Source organism: Podarcis cretensis (genome assembly GCF_951804945.1).
Source record: "Podarcis cretensis genome assembly, chromosome: 11".
Classification (NCBI taxonomy): Eukaryota; Metazoa; Chordata; class Lepidosauria; order Squamata; family Lacertidae; genus Podarcis; species Podarcis cretensis.
The window spans coordinates 34,816,817-34,829,715 of record NC_137180.1 but is presented as its reverse complement, the minus strand read 5'-3'; the positions used below and the strand labels follow the sequence as shown (position 1 = coordinate 34,829,715).

Sequence of the window (12,899 nt, the reverse complement as noted above, 5' to 3'; positions counted from 1 at the left end):
TGTTGAGACATTGGGAAGAAAAGGGGGAGGGGTGGAGGGGGGGAAAGATGAGTGGGGGTGGGGTCGGGTGGTGATGTTTCTATTTTATTTATTATATGTAGGGTTTGGTGTCAGCGTTGCTTGTGCAGGTTCTTTGCTGTTCACTTGTGTTCCTTTGGTGGTGAGAGAGGTTGGGGTTGGCCTAGGGTGTGGTTGTGCCCAGGCTTTTGTCTAAATTGCTGACATTTGCGGGTGAGGGCAAAAGGACTGCCAGTTATGTCCTGGCAGCTGACTGTCAGATACAGCCTGCTAAATCTTGCAGGCTGATAAACTTTGCATGTTCAACTTTTAAAAGTTTTGGACTGCATTCTATCTTTTGGAAAAAAGAAGTGATGGTAAAAACTTCGTTTTAAATGAAAACTAAAATCTGTGACTTGTGGGTCTTTCGCCAGTCATACTGTAGAGATACATTGGGTTGTATCCAACATTAGTCATACTCAGGCCTATTGAAATCAAGTTTCAGTGGACCTTCATGAGTATGACTAATGTTGGATATCACCCATTGATTTCAGTGGGTCTTATTTCAAATAATTACAGTAAAGAGCTCTTCATGATAGTTTGTTCTGAATCTTTGATTGTTCTCTACTTATCTTCAAACTGACTCCAGAGTCCAAACAGACTGAAACTGTTTGAAATAACATTTTGCAGACTCATGAACCTGATGGGAAAAAGAGAAGAGTTGTTAGAAACCAAGAACATGCAGACAAATGTTCAAAACTTCTGCAGAGTAGAAGAAAAGAAGAGGTTAATAGAGTGAGTGCTCTGAACACTGGTAAGTTTTCAGTAAAGTAGCTGGTTATAATTAAAATCAAGAATTAAAGGTAAAGGACCCCTGACAGTTAAGTCCAGTCGCAGACGACTCTGGGGTTGTGTCGATCATCTCGCTTTACAGGCCGAGGGAGCTGGCGTTTGTCTGCAGACAGTTTTTCCGGGTCATGTGGCCAGCATGACTAAGCCACTTCTGGCACAACAGAACACTGAAACCAGAGCAGTGCATGGAAACGCCATTTACCTTGCCATCGGAGTGGTATCTATCTCCTTGCACTTTTTTTAGTGTGCTTTCAAACTGCTAGGTTGTAAAGCTACAGGAAGAACAGCCTCAGATACGTATTTGAGGCAGAGAGGTGAGGGATGGAGAGCATGACTGCCTCCATCCCAAGCAGAAAGGGAGAGTGGATGGGAACAGGAAATAAGCCTTATTTCTCCCTCTTTGCAGAAGGGGGCATGTAACATTGCAGAGCCTGCTCTAGTAATTTAGAACTCTCTGGTCCTTAACCCATTCACATGCTAACTAGCATTGTTAGGTTTACTGCAAATCTCCCACAATAGGAACATATGAAGCAGACTTTCACAGTCCAATGATTGGTTCATCTTGCTCATTATTTTCTATTCTAATTGGTCATTACTTTTCAGGGTTTCAGACTGGAGAATTTCCCAGCCTTACCCAGAGATGCTGGGAACTGAACCTGGAACCTTACGCATGCAAAACATGTTTTCTACCACTGAGCTACATGTACTGAGTCTGAGACCTTCTCCTGACCTGCCTATGCATAGATGTGAAGGGGGGAAATTGTGGATATGATAGACTCTTTACTTAGCTGATAAAACCCATAATGCATTATATTTAGTACTTATTAATATTAACAACAGTATATGATATTAGAAGCATTGTTATTTCAGTTACTAATAATGAATGTAGCACCATCAGTATGTATAGCACTTTAGAGTACAAGAGGACAGGTCCTTGTCCCGAGAGAACTTACAACCTGAAATTTGACATAGAGGAAGCAGAATGGAAAGGGAAATAAAGGGAGGCATAGACATGTAAGCAATATGAGGTGATTTCACCTGCACATGCTTAGGGTTAGTAACAGTCTGGTGTGGGTTTTGATGAGGTATTTGAACAAAAGACTACATAGATGTTATCAGGCAGTTCCAAGCAGTGGGGATAGAGCAGAGGACCTTGGATGATGGAGGGTGGTGGAACCAGAGTACCAAAGATCACAGGCAGGAGTGAGAGAAAGGGTAACACAGAGGACATTGAAAGTTAGGGCAAGAAGCTTTTGCTAGATCTGGGAGCAGAGAGGAAGCCAGCATAGATATATAAGGAGTGTTTCATGTGCAGAGTGACCGGAGGGCTGATTGCCTTTGCTGAGTGGGGCAGAGGAATAATAGAATCATAGAATTGTAGAGTTGGAAAGGACCCAGAGGGTCATCTAGTCCAACCTTCTCCAATGCAGGAAGGGCCATATTCTTGCAGTGTTATAAAGGACCATGTATTTGCAATGCTGTAAAGGGAGAAGTGATGCAACTTGACTGCAAGGTGAATATGGAGAACAAATGAGAGAGAGGAGCCATAGACAATGCCATCCTGTGTGCCTTTTAAACATGATGGTAACACTGTCCTGGGATAAGGAAAACTTGTGTGGGGAAGAAAGCTTGGGAGGGAAAATAAGAAATTTGACCTTGGGCATGTTGAGTTTGAGGTGAAAATCTTTGGTTTGTTTATTTGTTTATATTTGCTGACAAAGGAGAGCCAAACAAATCTACCAGTTCCCAAATATGTTCAGAAACCTTAGATAAACTGCGAAAGTTCTCTTTCAATTTGGAGCGTCCAAGAAAAAGAATTCATTCAGAGACTCTTCATGGAAGTCATTCTGTGGATTTAAGCAAGTACCAGCATTCTATGGTTGGAAACAATGGTATAAGTGGCTCTCAACATTCTCACGACATTAACAAGGCAAGTAGTCCCCACCCTGCCCCACAGTACTTTTACATTCAGTTATTAAAAATATGTTATTTGTGTGTTTCTTCATGGATTAGGCCACCAGCCCTTCCAAATGCAAGCAGCGGTGAATACTGGTAGCATAATATTTCTAAATCCGGAGACAGGCTGTTCTGTGTTTCAAGTTAGAGCTCAGATTGAATGGGATGACTGTGGTTACAGTACAGAGGAGTCAGTAAGAGAGAGAGAGAGTTTTGTTTCAACATTCACTCACTTGATCTCATATTGCTTTTAAGTTCTCCATTTAAAAATATGGGTATGATGCATTAATAAGGAAAATTGCTGATAAAAAACCTGTGTGTGTGATTTTACATTGACTTTACAGTTAATTGATTCTGTGGCTGATGGTTAGCTAGAGAAGACAATGAGCTGAAAGCCAGTTATTAATGAAGACATTTTAAAGTACATGGCTAGTGGAAAGATAACCCCCTTGTACCGTATATTTATCATAATTTAGTTATGTGCCAAAAAGCATTATTATGAATCAAATAATTGTTAATCCTAAAGGTATGTGATGATTTCCAAATTCAGTTTATGTGGTTGTTAATCCTTCTTGATAGTGGCAGAGTTTCCTTGAAAACTAAGCAAAGGGTAGGCAACCTTTTTCAACCCAGGGACCACATTTCCTATTGGACAAGCTTCTGAGGTCCACATTCCAGTTATTCAAGGGCATAATAGAGCCAGATAAAAGCATTTAAAGAAATTGCAGAGTATGACTGGTGAGGCAAATAGCCTAGGGAGAAGGGGTGTAGCCTAGGGAGAATCGTGAGGACCCGACAGAGGCACCTACAAAACCACATTCAGGTTCTGGGCCTAAAGTTTTCCACCCCTAGATTAAGCCATTAGTTTTCCAGATTTTATAGATTCAGACTGGTAATGTATCAGTTGCATGACTAGTTTTTCTTCTGCTCCTTTATAGAATCTATATAGAGACTTTATAAAGTCTAACTGACTTTGGGTTGTGTTCAAATATTTTTTACTTGCAACAGACCCTTTAAAATTAATAAACTTGGCTAACTTAAGCCTATGAATTTCAGTGGGTCTGCTCTGAATAAAAGTTAGCTTAATACAACCCTTTATGTTGCAATATTTTCACTACACATCTGAAAAATTGCATATTTTAGTCTTCAGGTGATCTATGTAAAAAACGATTTAGGGGACCAGCTTTCATAAATTGGAAAAAGAGTTTTTTGATATACCAGCATTGAATAACAAAGATACAATACAGTGGTGCCTCGCAAGACGAAATTAATCCGTTCCGTGAGGCTCTTCGTATAGCGGTTTTTTTGTCTTGCGAAGCAAGCCCATTGACAGCTTAGCGGATTAGCGCTATTAGCGGTTTAGCGGCTTTTAGCGGATCAGCTGTTAAGCGGCTTATCAGCGGATCAGCTGATAAGCGGCTTAGGAAAAGGGGGGGGGGAGGGAAAAAAACCCGCAGGAACTCGCAAGACATTTCATCTTGCGAAGCAAGCCCATAGGGAAATTCGTTTTGCGAAGCACCTCCAAAACGGAAAACCCTTTCGTCTAGTGGATTTTCCGTCTTGCGAGGCGTTCGTCTTGCGGGGCACCACTGTATGCAAACAAGGAAGCTGGTAAAAATGTGTTATGGGCTAGAACATTTTGTTGAAGTATTTTGGGAATGCATCTTACTGCCTTGTCAAACTTTCTATTTCTTATTTCATGTTGGAGCCAGACTTGCCACCTTATCACTGATTTATGGGCTGGGAAGGAAGTAAGTTTTAAAGTTAAAATGTTGGGTTGGAATTCAAACTTGAGTGGAATTCTAGATTCACTTATTATTTCTTGCTGGAAAATGTGACATCTAATGAAGTGAATCATACTGTTTTTACTAACTGTGTAATTGTGTTTTTCTTCATTCTTGCTTGATCTCTTCTGCTCACAGGAAGAAATGTGTCTAGATAAAAGCCAATTTTCTTCCTCTGATTTGAGTTTGGAAAACACTCAATATGCAACTGATACTACTCTTAAAAAAAGAAGCAAAAGTGTGTATACACCCCTTGAGCTCCAGTTCCTAGAAATTAAAAATCAGTATAAGGATGCTATTTTGTGTGTTGAGTGTGGTTACAAGTACAGATTTTTCGGAGAAGATGCAGAGGTAAAGGACTTCTATCAACCACATTGTTTTACAGTTACACACTTTTGCTATTAACATATTGTGCATGATTTCTGTAAAGTATATGCAGAAGGTGCAATGTGAAGTCAAAAAGCATCCAAACATACTTAAACCTAAGTAGGAACAGCCATGCAAATCTGTTGGAAGAGGTGTGACCACAGCAACTGCATGTGGATTTCAGGGGCCTGGAGGAAATCTGCTGTGCCTAATGCCATGTAAAAGGCTATTTATTGAACAGTATGTCTGTAGCCCAGATCTTTGCAAGTTAGAATGCTGGTACTTCTGCATAATCTTGTAGTTAAAAAAAAAAAATCACAATATTTGCCTAGAACAGAATTTACAAATCATTAAAACTGATTTTAAATTTAGCATGTGTTTGCCTCCTTTGAGCTCATATCGCTTGATAAAATTTAATATTGTTAATAGCTAGTAATATGTTAACCAGGTCACATTTTTCTTTCTGTTTTTGGGAGACTTTAAAAAAAATGTTGACTTCTATTAGTTTTATGGGTAGCTGCTCATTAAATGCTAAATAGACACAAGTTCAGTGGTAACTGTAGGCTGTCATAATAAATTGCTAATAATTGTCATGTTTTATAGATTGCTGCTAAGGAGCTGAACATCTTTTGCCATAAAAATCACAACCTTATGACTGCCAGCATACCAACTCACAGATTATTTGTTCATGTTCGGCGTCTCGTAGCAAAGGGTTATAAGGTTTGGCTCTATAATAAGTTATCTAACGCTTTATTTTTATCTGAGCTTATGTTTCACAGCTATATAATTTCACTTTATTAGTAGAAAAGAAAAAATAGTTTCCAAAATAATTCTCTTCGCCCACTCCAGTATTTTCTTTTTTTCTTTTTCTGTTTTCTTTGTTTGTTTATTTGTACCTGGGAGTCACAATTAGGCTGAACCAAAGCTGCATGCCTAGTTTTATGCGTGCCCTTGAAAACATCAGTATGTGCCTCTAATTTTCATTTAATTTTATTTTTGAACCTATGGTTGTTTGGGGCCCTTTTGTTCTCTTGCTGTTTTTGCTTTTAACATTTTTCACGGTTATGTCTTTGGTCTTGTTTGCCCTTACTTCTGTTTAATTTGATTGGCTGTAACAATCAGTGCCACATGTTTATGGATGTCTGTGGCATCTTCACATAAGGTTTCCAAACAGCTCTGGGGGATTTTCTGGCAGCTATGACTTGCACTACTGTCAAAGCTCTAGCCAACCTCTGCAACATCCAAATACAGTGGTGCCTCACAAGATGAAATTAATTCGTTCCGCAAGTTTTTTCTTCTTGCGAGTTTTTCGTCTTGCGAAGCACGGTTTCCCATAGGAATGCATTGAAAATCAATCAATGCGTTCCTATGGAGACCATCCGGGGACAGAGGGGAAGCGCCGCGCGGCTTCCCCTCTGTCCCCTCTTTTGAAGCAAGGGGCGGAGGGGAGAAGATCGCTTCTCCCCGTTGCCGCCCCTTGGTTCAAAAGGGGTCCGGGGACAGAGGGGAAGGCGCGCTGCGCTTCCCCGCTATCCCTGGAGCTTGCGGGGCAAGCTTCGTTTTGTGAAGCAAGCCCATAGGGAGATGCGTCTTGCGAAGCGCTAAGAAAACGAAAAACTCCTTCGTCTAGCGAGTTTTTCGTCTTCCGAGGCGTTCGTCTTGCGGGGCACCACTGTAGCTAGGGCTGTTGACACAATTGCGTCTGAGTGGCCTCTCCATCTTTGTGGAGCATGCCTGGCTTATTAAGGCAAGGAAACAAGCTGAGAGACAGCTTGAAGGGCTTTATTTTTGTTAAATAAATCATGACATAGTGTAATATGTCATGTGTTGTTATTCACCTGAGATTTATTTACCTAATTTTAAGATCTGCTAAGGAACAAATGATTGTTATTATGTTCTGATATGAAAAACCACAAAATTCAAAGAAAGTTTACGCTCTCTTTCTCATGACTGTATGTGAGTTTCAGTAACTAGTTCAACTACATGCTATGTCCTGATTTTGGATGGTACGTTACAATTAAAGAATAATTCGTTCAGCTGTATAATTGTGGTGTTTTAGTAGTCTTTTCATATATTCTTACCTTATTCCTCTTTTGATCCTTCTGCATTGAATGGTGAACTGTTATGTTGAAAAGAGAATGAATATTGTTCCTTCACTTAAATATGTCATATGTCTTTGTATATTGTATTTCCATACCCATCCATAATGTAACAAAGTTAAAATTTTATGCCTATTTTACTTTCATATTATTTGTTGGTTTAGGTATTTGTTTTTTGTGCAGGTTGGAGTTATAAAACAAATGGAAACAGCTGCTTTGAAGGCTGTTGGAGAAAACAGAAGCTCTCTCTTTAGCAGACAACTAACTGCACTGTATACAAAATCTACAGTTCTTGGAGAAGATATCCTTGTAATTCATAAATCAGGTTGCAATCCAGTATCACTTACCTGGAAATAAGGCCCATTGAACTTAATGAAACTTGCTTTCTAGTAGACATGTATAGAATTGTGCAGTAATTCTAATACTCCCTTGGCAGTAGACAATTGGTTCTATATTAATGTGCACACTCTTTCTCTCTCTTTGTGCCCAAGGTTTCTTGAGTGTTCTCAAATGGCATTGCATTCAGTCCACAGTGACACACATTATATAGCTCTGTGATGTGGCCACTTTTGTAATACATTATTTATCCATCTCAAAAAGACTCATAAAACTAGAGTTAGATAACTAAAACTATCAAAGGGGGTGGTTTGAAGTGTTTGTGAAAAGGTTAAAACGTTTGGACCTCTTTAGTTTAGAAAAAAGACAACCAAAGGATAGATGTTTATAAAGCAAATTGTGTGGATAGATAGGTTTTCTCTCTTGTTTTTTTAGAATTCAGGATAACCCAATGACCCTTATTGAAGTGAAAGCCATGGGCCTACAATTTTAAACTTGCTTACCTGGGAGTAACCCACATTTAATTCAGTTGGTCTTACATAGTTAGGCTTGCACTGCTAGGCATGCTTAGAGTAGACCCACTGAAATCAGTGGACTAACTTAAGTCCCATTAATGTTAGTGGGTATGCTGTAAGCATGATTATGCCTGGCTTCAATCCAAAAGCATGCTTCACACAGTGGACTAAATGAGCTGTAACAATCTTTATCCAATGTAGTGTGATTTATTATTTTAATTGCTTTATCTAAAAATGAGGGAGAGAACTATTTTTCCTTAAGATTTTTTAAATGTGAATCCTCTGCGGATGTTTGACAATGCTATGGAAGCTGAAGAAATATCTGATGTCTGTGATAATTATCTCCTGTGTGTGTCTGAAAGCAAAGACAGTTTAAGAAATAAGAGCCAGGAAAATGTTGTCATAGGCATAGTGGTAAGTAACCTTGAATATTTTCTGTAGCCTTTTATACTCTTTGAGATTCATGGGCTTTTGCTTTAATAGCAGTTCACCTCCATATGTGTAAATAAGTATTTAGTTTTTATTATCTTTACTTTTTTTAGGCGGCTCAGCCTACTACAGGAGAAGTTATTTATGACAGTTTTCAAGATTCTGTAGGCCGTATAGAGCTGGAAAGTCTAATTTTACGCCTGCAGCCTGTTGAGATTATTCTTCCTGCAGATGTGTCAGATCAAACTGAAAATCTTATCAATACTGTGACTTCTGTAAGGTACGCTTCTATGTAACAGATACATTTGATGTTTTTAAATGAACACTGGTACCAGGCCTTGAGCTAGATCAAGGCAACAATAGGAAGAAAAACTGAACTTGGAAGCCTTGGACAAGTGAAAATATACCAAGTTAAAAATAAATGGAAATGATTTGTCTTGTCTTCAATGGCAAACTGCAACTGCTGTAGCAGTTGGGTTCACTGTAGTCATTGTCCAAATAATATTTTATTAAGTTTTCCTTTTTTCCCTTTGTTACAATCAAATAAAATCATGTCATCACATACATCTTTGCTCAAACTGAGCATCGACTTCCCTTCCCACTCCCTGGCCTCCATAGATATTCACATTCATCTTAGCATTTCTATATTCCCCTATTTACCTCCTTTCTGTGCTTAAAAAACAACAGCTGATATTTGCAAACAGGTGTCAAGTCTTAACCTTACAAAATATTTTAAGTCAGTCCTGCAAACGTTTTCAAATGTTTACAGTGTTCCTTCATATATTGAAAAATTTACTCCAGTCCTTTTCAAACAGTTCGTCACGCTGGTTTCAGATTTTCCCCATCAGCTTCGCCAGTTCTGCTTATTCAATCATCTTAGTCTGCCATTCTTCCAATGTTGGAAGTTCCTGCTGCTTCCATTTCTGGGCTAAAAGTGTTCTCGCCGCAGTGGTAGCATGCATAAATATGTTTATGTCTTTTGGGGGAATTTTTCTCTCCTGTTATACCCAGTAAGAAAGCCTCTGGTTTTTTGCTAAAAGTATTTTTAAAAACCCTTTTCAATTCATTATATATCATATCCCAGTAGGCTTTGGTCTAACTACATATGAAACCACGTCCACCACATATGAAAGAAATTCCCTTCCTTCTCCTTGCATTTCCAACATACCTTATCTTGAGTTGGGCTCACTGTAGTCAAGCGACAGCAATGGGTTTGGGGTTCCATAGGATCTTGGGCTGCCTCAACCCCTCCCTTCCCCTCCCAGAATGCCCTGTATTGGAGTTTCTGCAAGCTTCTGCTTGTGCCATTTGGTGCTACTTCAATCAGCCCATAGTTTTGACAGGTAGAAAGGGAGCTCAAGGCTGAAAAAGTGATCATTCTGTGAGTACAGGTCAGCAGAGCTGTTTTGGACTCAGCAGAAGGAAACTTCCATCCCGTCCAACACCCACCAAGTGTGATGGATTGGGTGCTTCAATGGTTGCCTTAATCTTGTTCATGGTTGCATCCTTGAGTTCAGAAGCTGTCGTTTGTGTCTAATTCTCAGTGGTTTGGAAGTGGGTTTGTGAAGCACAAAAATAATCCGCCTATTCTTTAGTGATAATGCTATATTATTTTCATGTTATATGTATATTATTTGCATATTGGTAACCTCTAGCAATTGAATTACAAATTATTTTCTTCATAGGCTAAATGTGCCATAATTCAGTTCAGAGTCTTTTTGTTTTTTGGTATTTATTTTACATCTTTCTTGATAGTAATAATGTGTGTTCCTTATTAATACTGATGCTTCATACCTTACAATGATTTCTTTCTGTCATCCATCTGGATCACTAAATGATCTGTGAAGTGGGCTTAGGACTGCAGCACTTGGTGATGGAAGTAGAATGACTTTTTATGCTTATGAAGTATATTATTGGAAGATGGATTAAAGCATGTGTGCGCCTGAATAATTTGTGGAGATCACTATGAATTTGAGTCAGTTTTCTAATCTGCTACAGGCATAGGTACTAAATCTGTTAAAGAATTTTAAAAGTCATTGTTTATTTTGTTCTAAAAGCTGTGAATAATTTGATACTAACAGATGGTGGCCTGCTGTTTAAAAATTAGTCTGTTGCATTCAGGAGTGCCAGTTAATGTAGCTGTGAGATGAAATCCACTTTTCCTTGGTTTTCACTTTTCCCTGGTTTTAGCAGTTAGGAGCACCCATGCATTCACTGTTCTGTGTTTGGTAATAACTGTTTGCATCATGTTCTAACCTTCCATACCTTTTCGAAAAAAAATTAATGTTTTAAAATAATTGTTTTAAATTAAAATGTAAGAATAAATTTTGACATCTCCTTTCTGCCTTTGAGATGACTTCCATATAGATTTAGATGGGTTCCTAGTGAAGGAAGTGCAGCAGCAGAGGCAGAGCATGATGTGTGACTGTATGGGTTCACTGGATGTATCTGCATCTTTCCTTCCCCTTCAAGCATATAGTTAATGTTCAATGAATACTCATACTCATTAATGAATGAAACTGATTTTTTTAATCAGTTTTCTGATGTTTATAAACTTATGGCTTCTGTTAAATTATGTTAAAGTTTTATTCAGGGGAATAACATTACAAACCTGTGTTATTTGATAAGCACCTTAACTTATAGTAGCTAGATTTTTTTCACCTCTAGTAGCCCGTAGGAAGGAGTATTAATAGACCAACTTTCAAGGCTAAATGGATGTAATTAATCAAGAATTCAAAATCACCACCCAAATGCTTCAGTGTTTTGAACAGAAAAGTTACATAACATACTAGTTTTCCATGATAAACTCTTTGCCACTAGAGGGTCCTATAGGGTTTCATATTCATCAGTACACTCCATAACTCTCGTTCTTCTACTTCTAAATATTTCCTATAGGAACAATCCCTTCAAAATTAAGACATTATTAAGTCACTGGTTTCAACCGAGGAAATGTAAACATTTGTTTATATACAGTAAGGATTACTAGCTTACCCTTTGAAAACTTTCCAAAATGTCTTACACATGATAATAAAAAAGTATTATAAAAATATGCAAATAAAAGTAGTTTTCAAAATAGCATACAGTTAAAGAGATAAAACTCCCATTTAAAATGCTAGGGAAAAGTATATTACATAATTAATTAATTAATTAATTAATTAATTACTTTTACATCCTACCTTTCCTCTGAGGATTCCAAGTTATGAACATTAGTACGTATACCCACCCCCACAACAAGTCTAGGAGGTAGGTTTGATTGAGAGGCAGTGACTGGCTGAAGGTCACCCAATGAATTTCATGGCTGAAGAGATTTTAATATTGGTCTTCCATGTTGTAGCCTGACACTCTTATACCACACTGGCTCTTTGTATGCAAAGTTCCATATCTTGAAGATAAAATCATAAAATTGTACAGCTGGAAGGAACCACGAGAGTCATCTAGTTTTAGTCAAATCTTGCTGTAGAACTGCTTGGAGCAATGGAAGTGGGATTACAATCAGTGGCTTATTCATGGGTCATTTTATTAGATAATATAAACATACCTTTTTTTATGTGTCTGGGGCATTAACTTTCTTAGGGGGTTGCTTCCCCAGGTTATTATCCTTTGCTGATCTTTTCTAACTCTGGTAATACAACTAAATGTATGATAAATCCAACTTACTCTTCCACAAGTCAAAGACTAGGTTATTGTAATTAAAATGGTTAAAGTAACTTAATGATTTTTACTCTCAATGAATCTTCTAGGTCAGATGATAAACCATAATTTTAGCTGCCAGAGAAATTAACCTCCTAAACGTGCTCCTTCTGGAGAGCTACTTTCAAAAGTACCGGTATTTCTTGTTTTTTGATAATGTGCTTCACCATACCTAGTTGGGAATAACTTCAATATGTTCTGAGTGCAAGAAGCCTATGTGATTTAAAGTTAGTAGAAGGTTCTTTTGCTCAATCTAAGGTTTATCCCCTTTTTAATCCATTTCAAACTCTTTCCTCTAAATAGTCTTTCCTCTTAAGTGCTGGCAGTGACTACTCTCACTGCCTTGTTTGTTACTTTTGTGTCCAAGGCCTGTCTTGTTGCAGCATATCCACGATGATTGGATGTCAGTGAATCTCAGCATCAATTATTTGTCTGAGAGTCTCTTAATTTGGTTTGCGTTTGCACATTCTGCTGTAACCCTGTTTGAGCCTTCAGGGCAACCCTGTGTTAACGACAGCATCCTTTATTGCAGTGGCCTGAAATCGTCTAGCTTCCTCAAGATCTGTTTTTTATAATATAGGTACAATACTACAGTTGACATGAGCATCAGACCATTCAGCATTGCTACAAGCACTGCATATTAATTGTTAGGTTTATATCTTTCTTTTTGCTCTAAAATGTAGGAAATGTTCTAATTCAACTCACTTGCCGTAATTATCTGTGGTCCATGCACCTGTGTAATGTTCTGCCAGTATTTAGGTACCACCCAATACTCAAGTAAGGATTGACTTGCTAACAGTAGGGTGTATGTGTGTGAGAGAGAGAATGTATCCTGTAGGGTGGAGCATTTTCTACTGCTATGTTTTTCCATGGAA

General features: G+C 38.3%; 1 protein-coding gene across 1 annotated transcript in view; it reads left to right on the top strand.

The window, feature by feature from the left end:
- MSH3 (mutS homolog 3) overlaps positions 1-12,899 on the top strand; it is a 52,338-nt gene that overhangs the window by 3,388 nt on the left and 36,051 nt on the right. Inside the window, exons 3-9 of the mRNA XM_079995345.1 lie at positions 688-811; positions 2,571-2,779; positions 4,728-4,940; positions 5,559-5,675; positions 7,238-7,357; positions 8,179-8,319; positions 8,448-8,614. Of these exons, the coding sequence (XP_079851471.1) occupies positions 688-811; positions 2,571-2,779; positions 4,728-4,940; positions 5,559-5,675; positions 7,238-7,357; positions 8,179-8,319; positions 8,448-8,614 (1,091 nt within the window). The remainder of the gene's footprint in view (positions 1-687; positions 812-2,570; positions 2,780-4,727; positions 4,941-5,558; positions 5,676-7,237; positions 7,358-8,178; positions 8,320-8,447; positions 8,615-12,899) is intronic.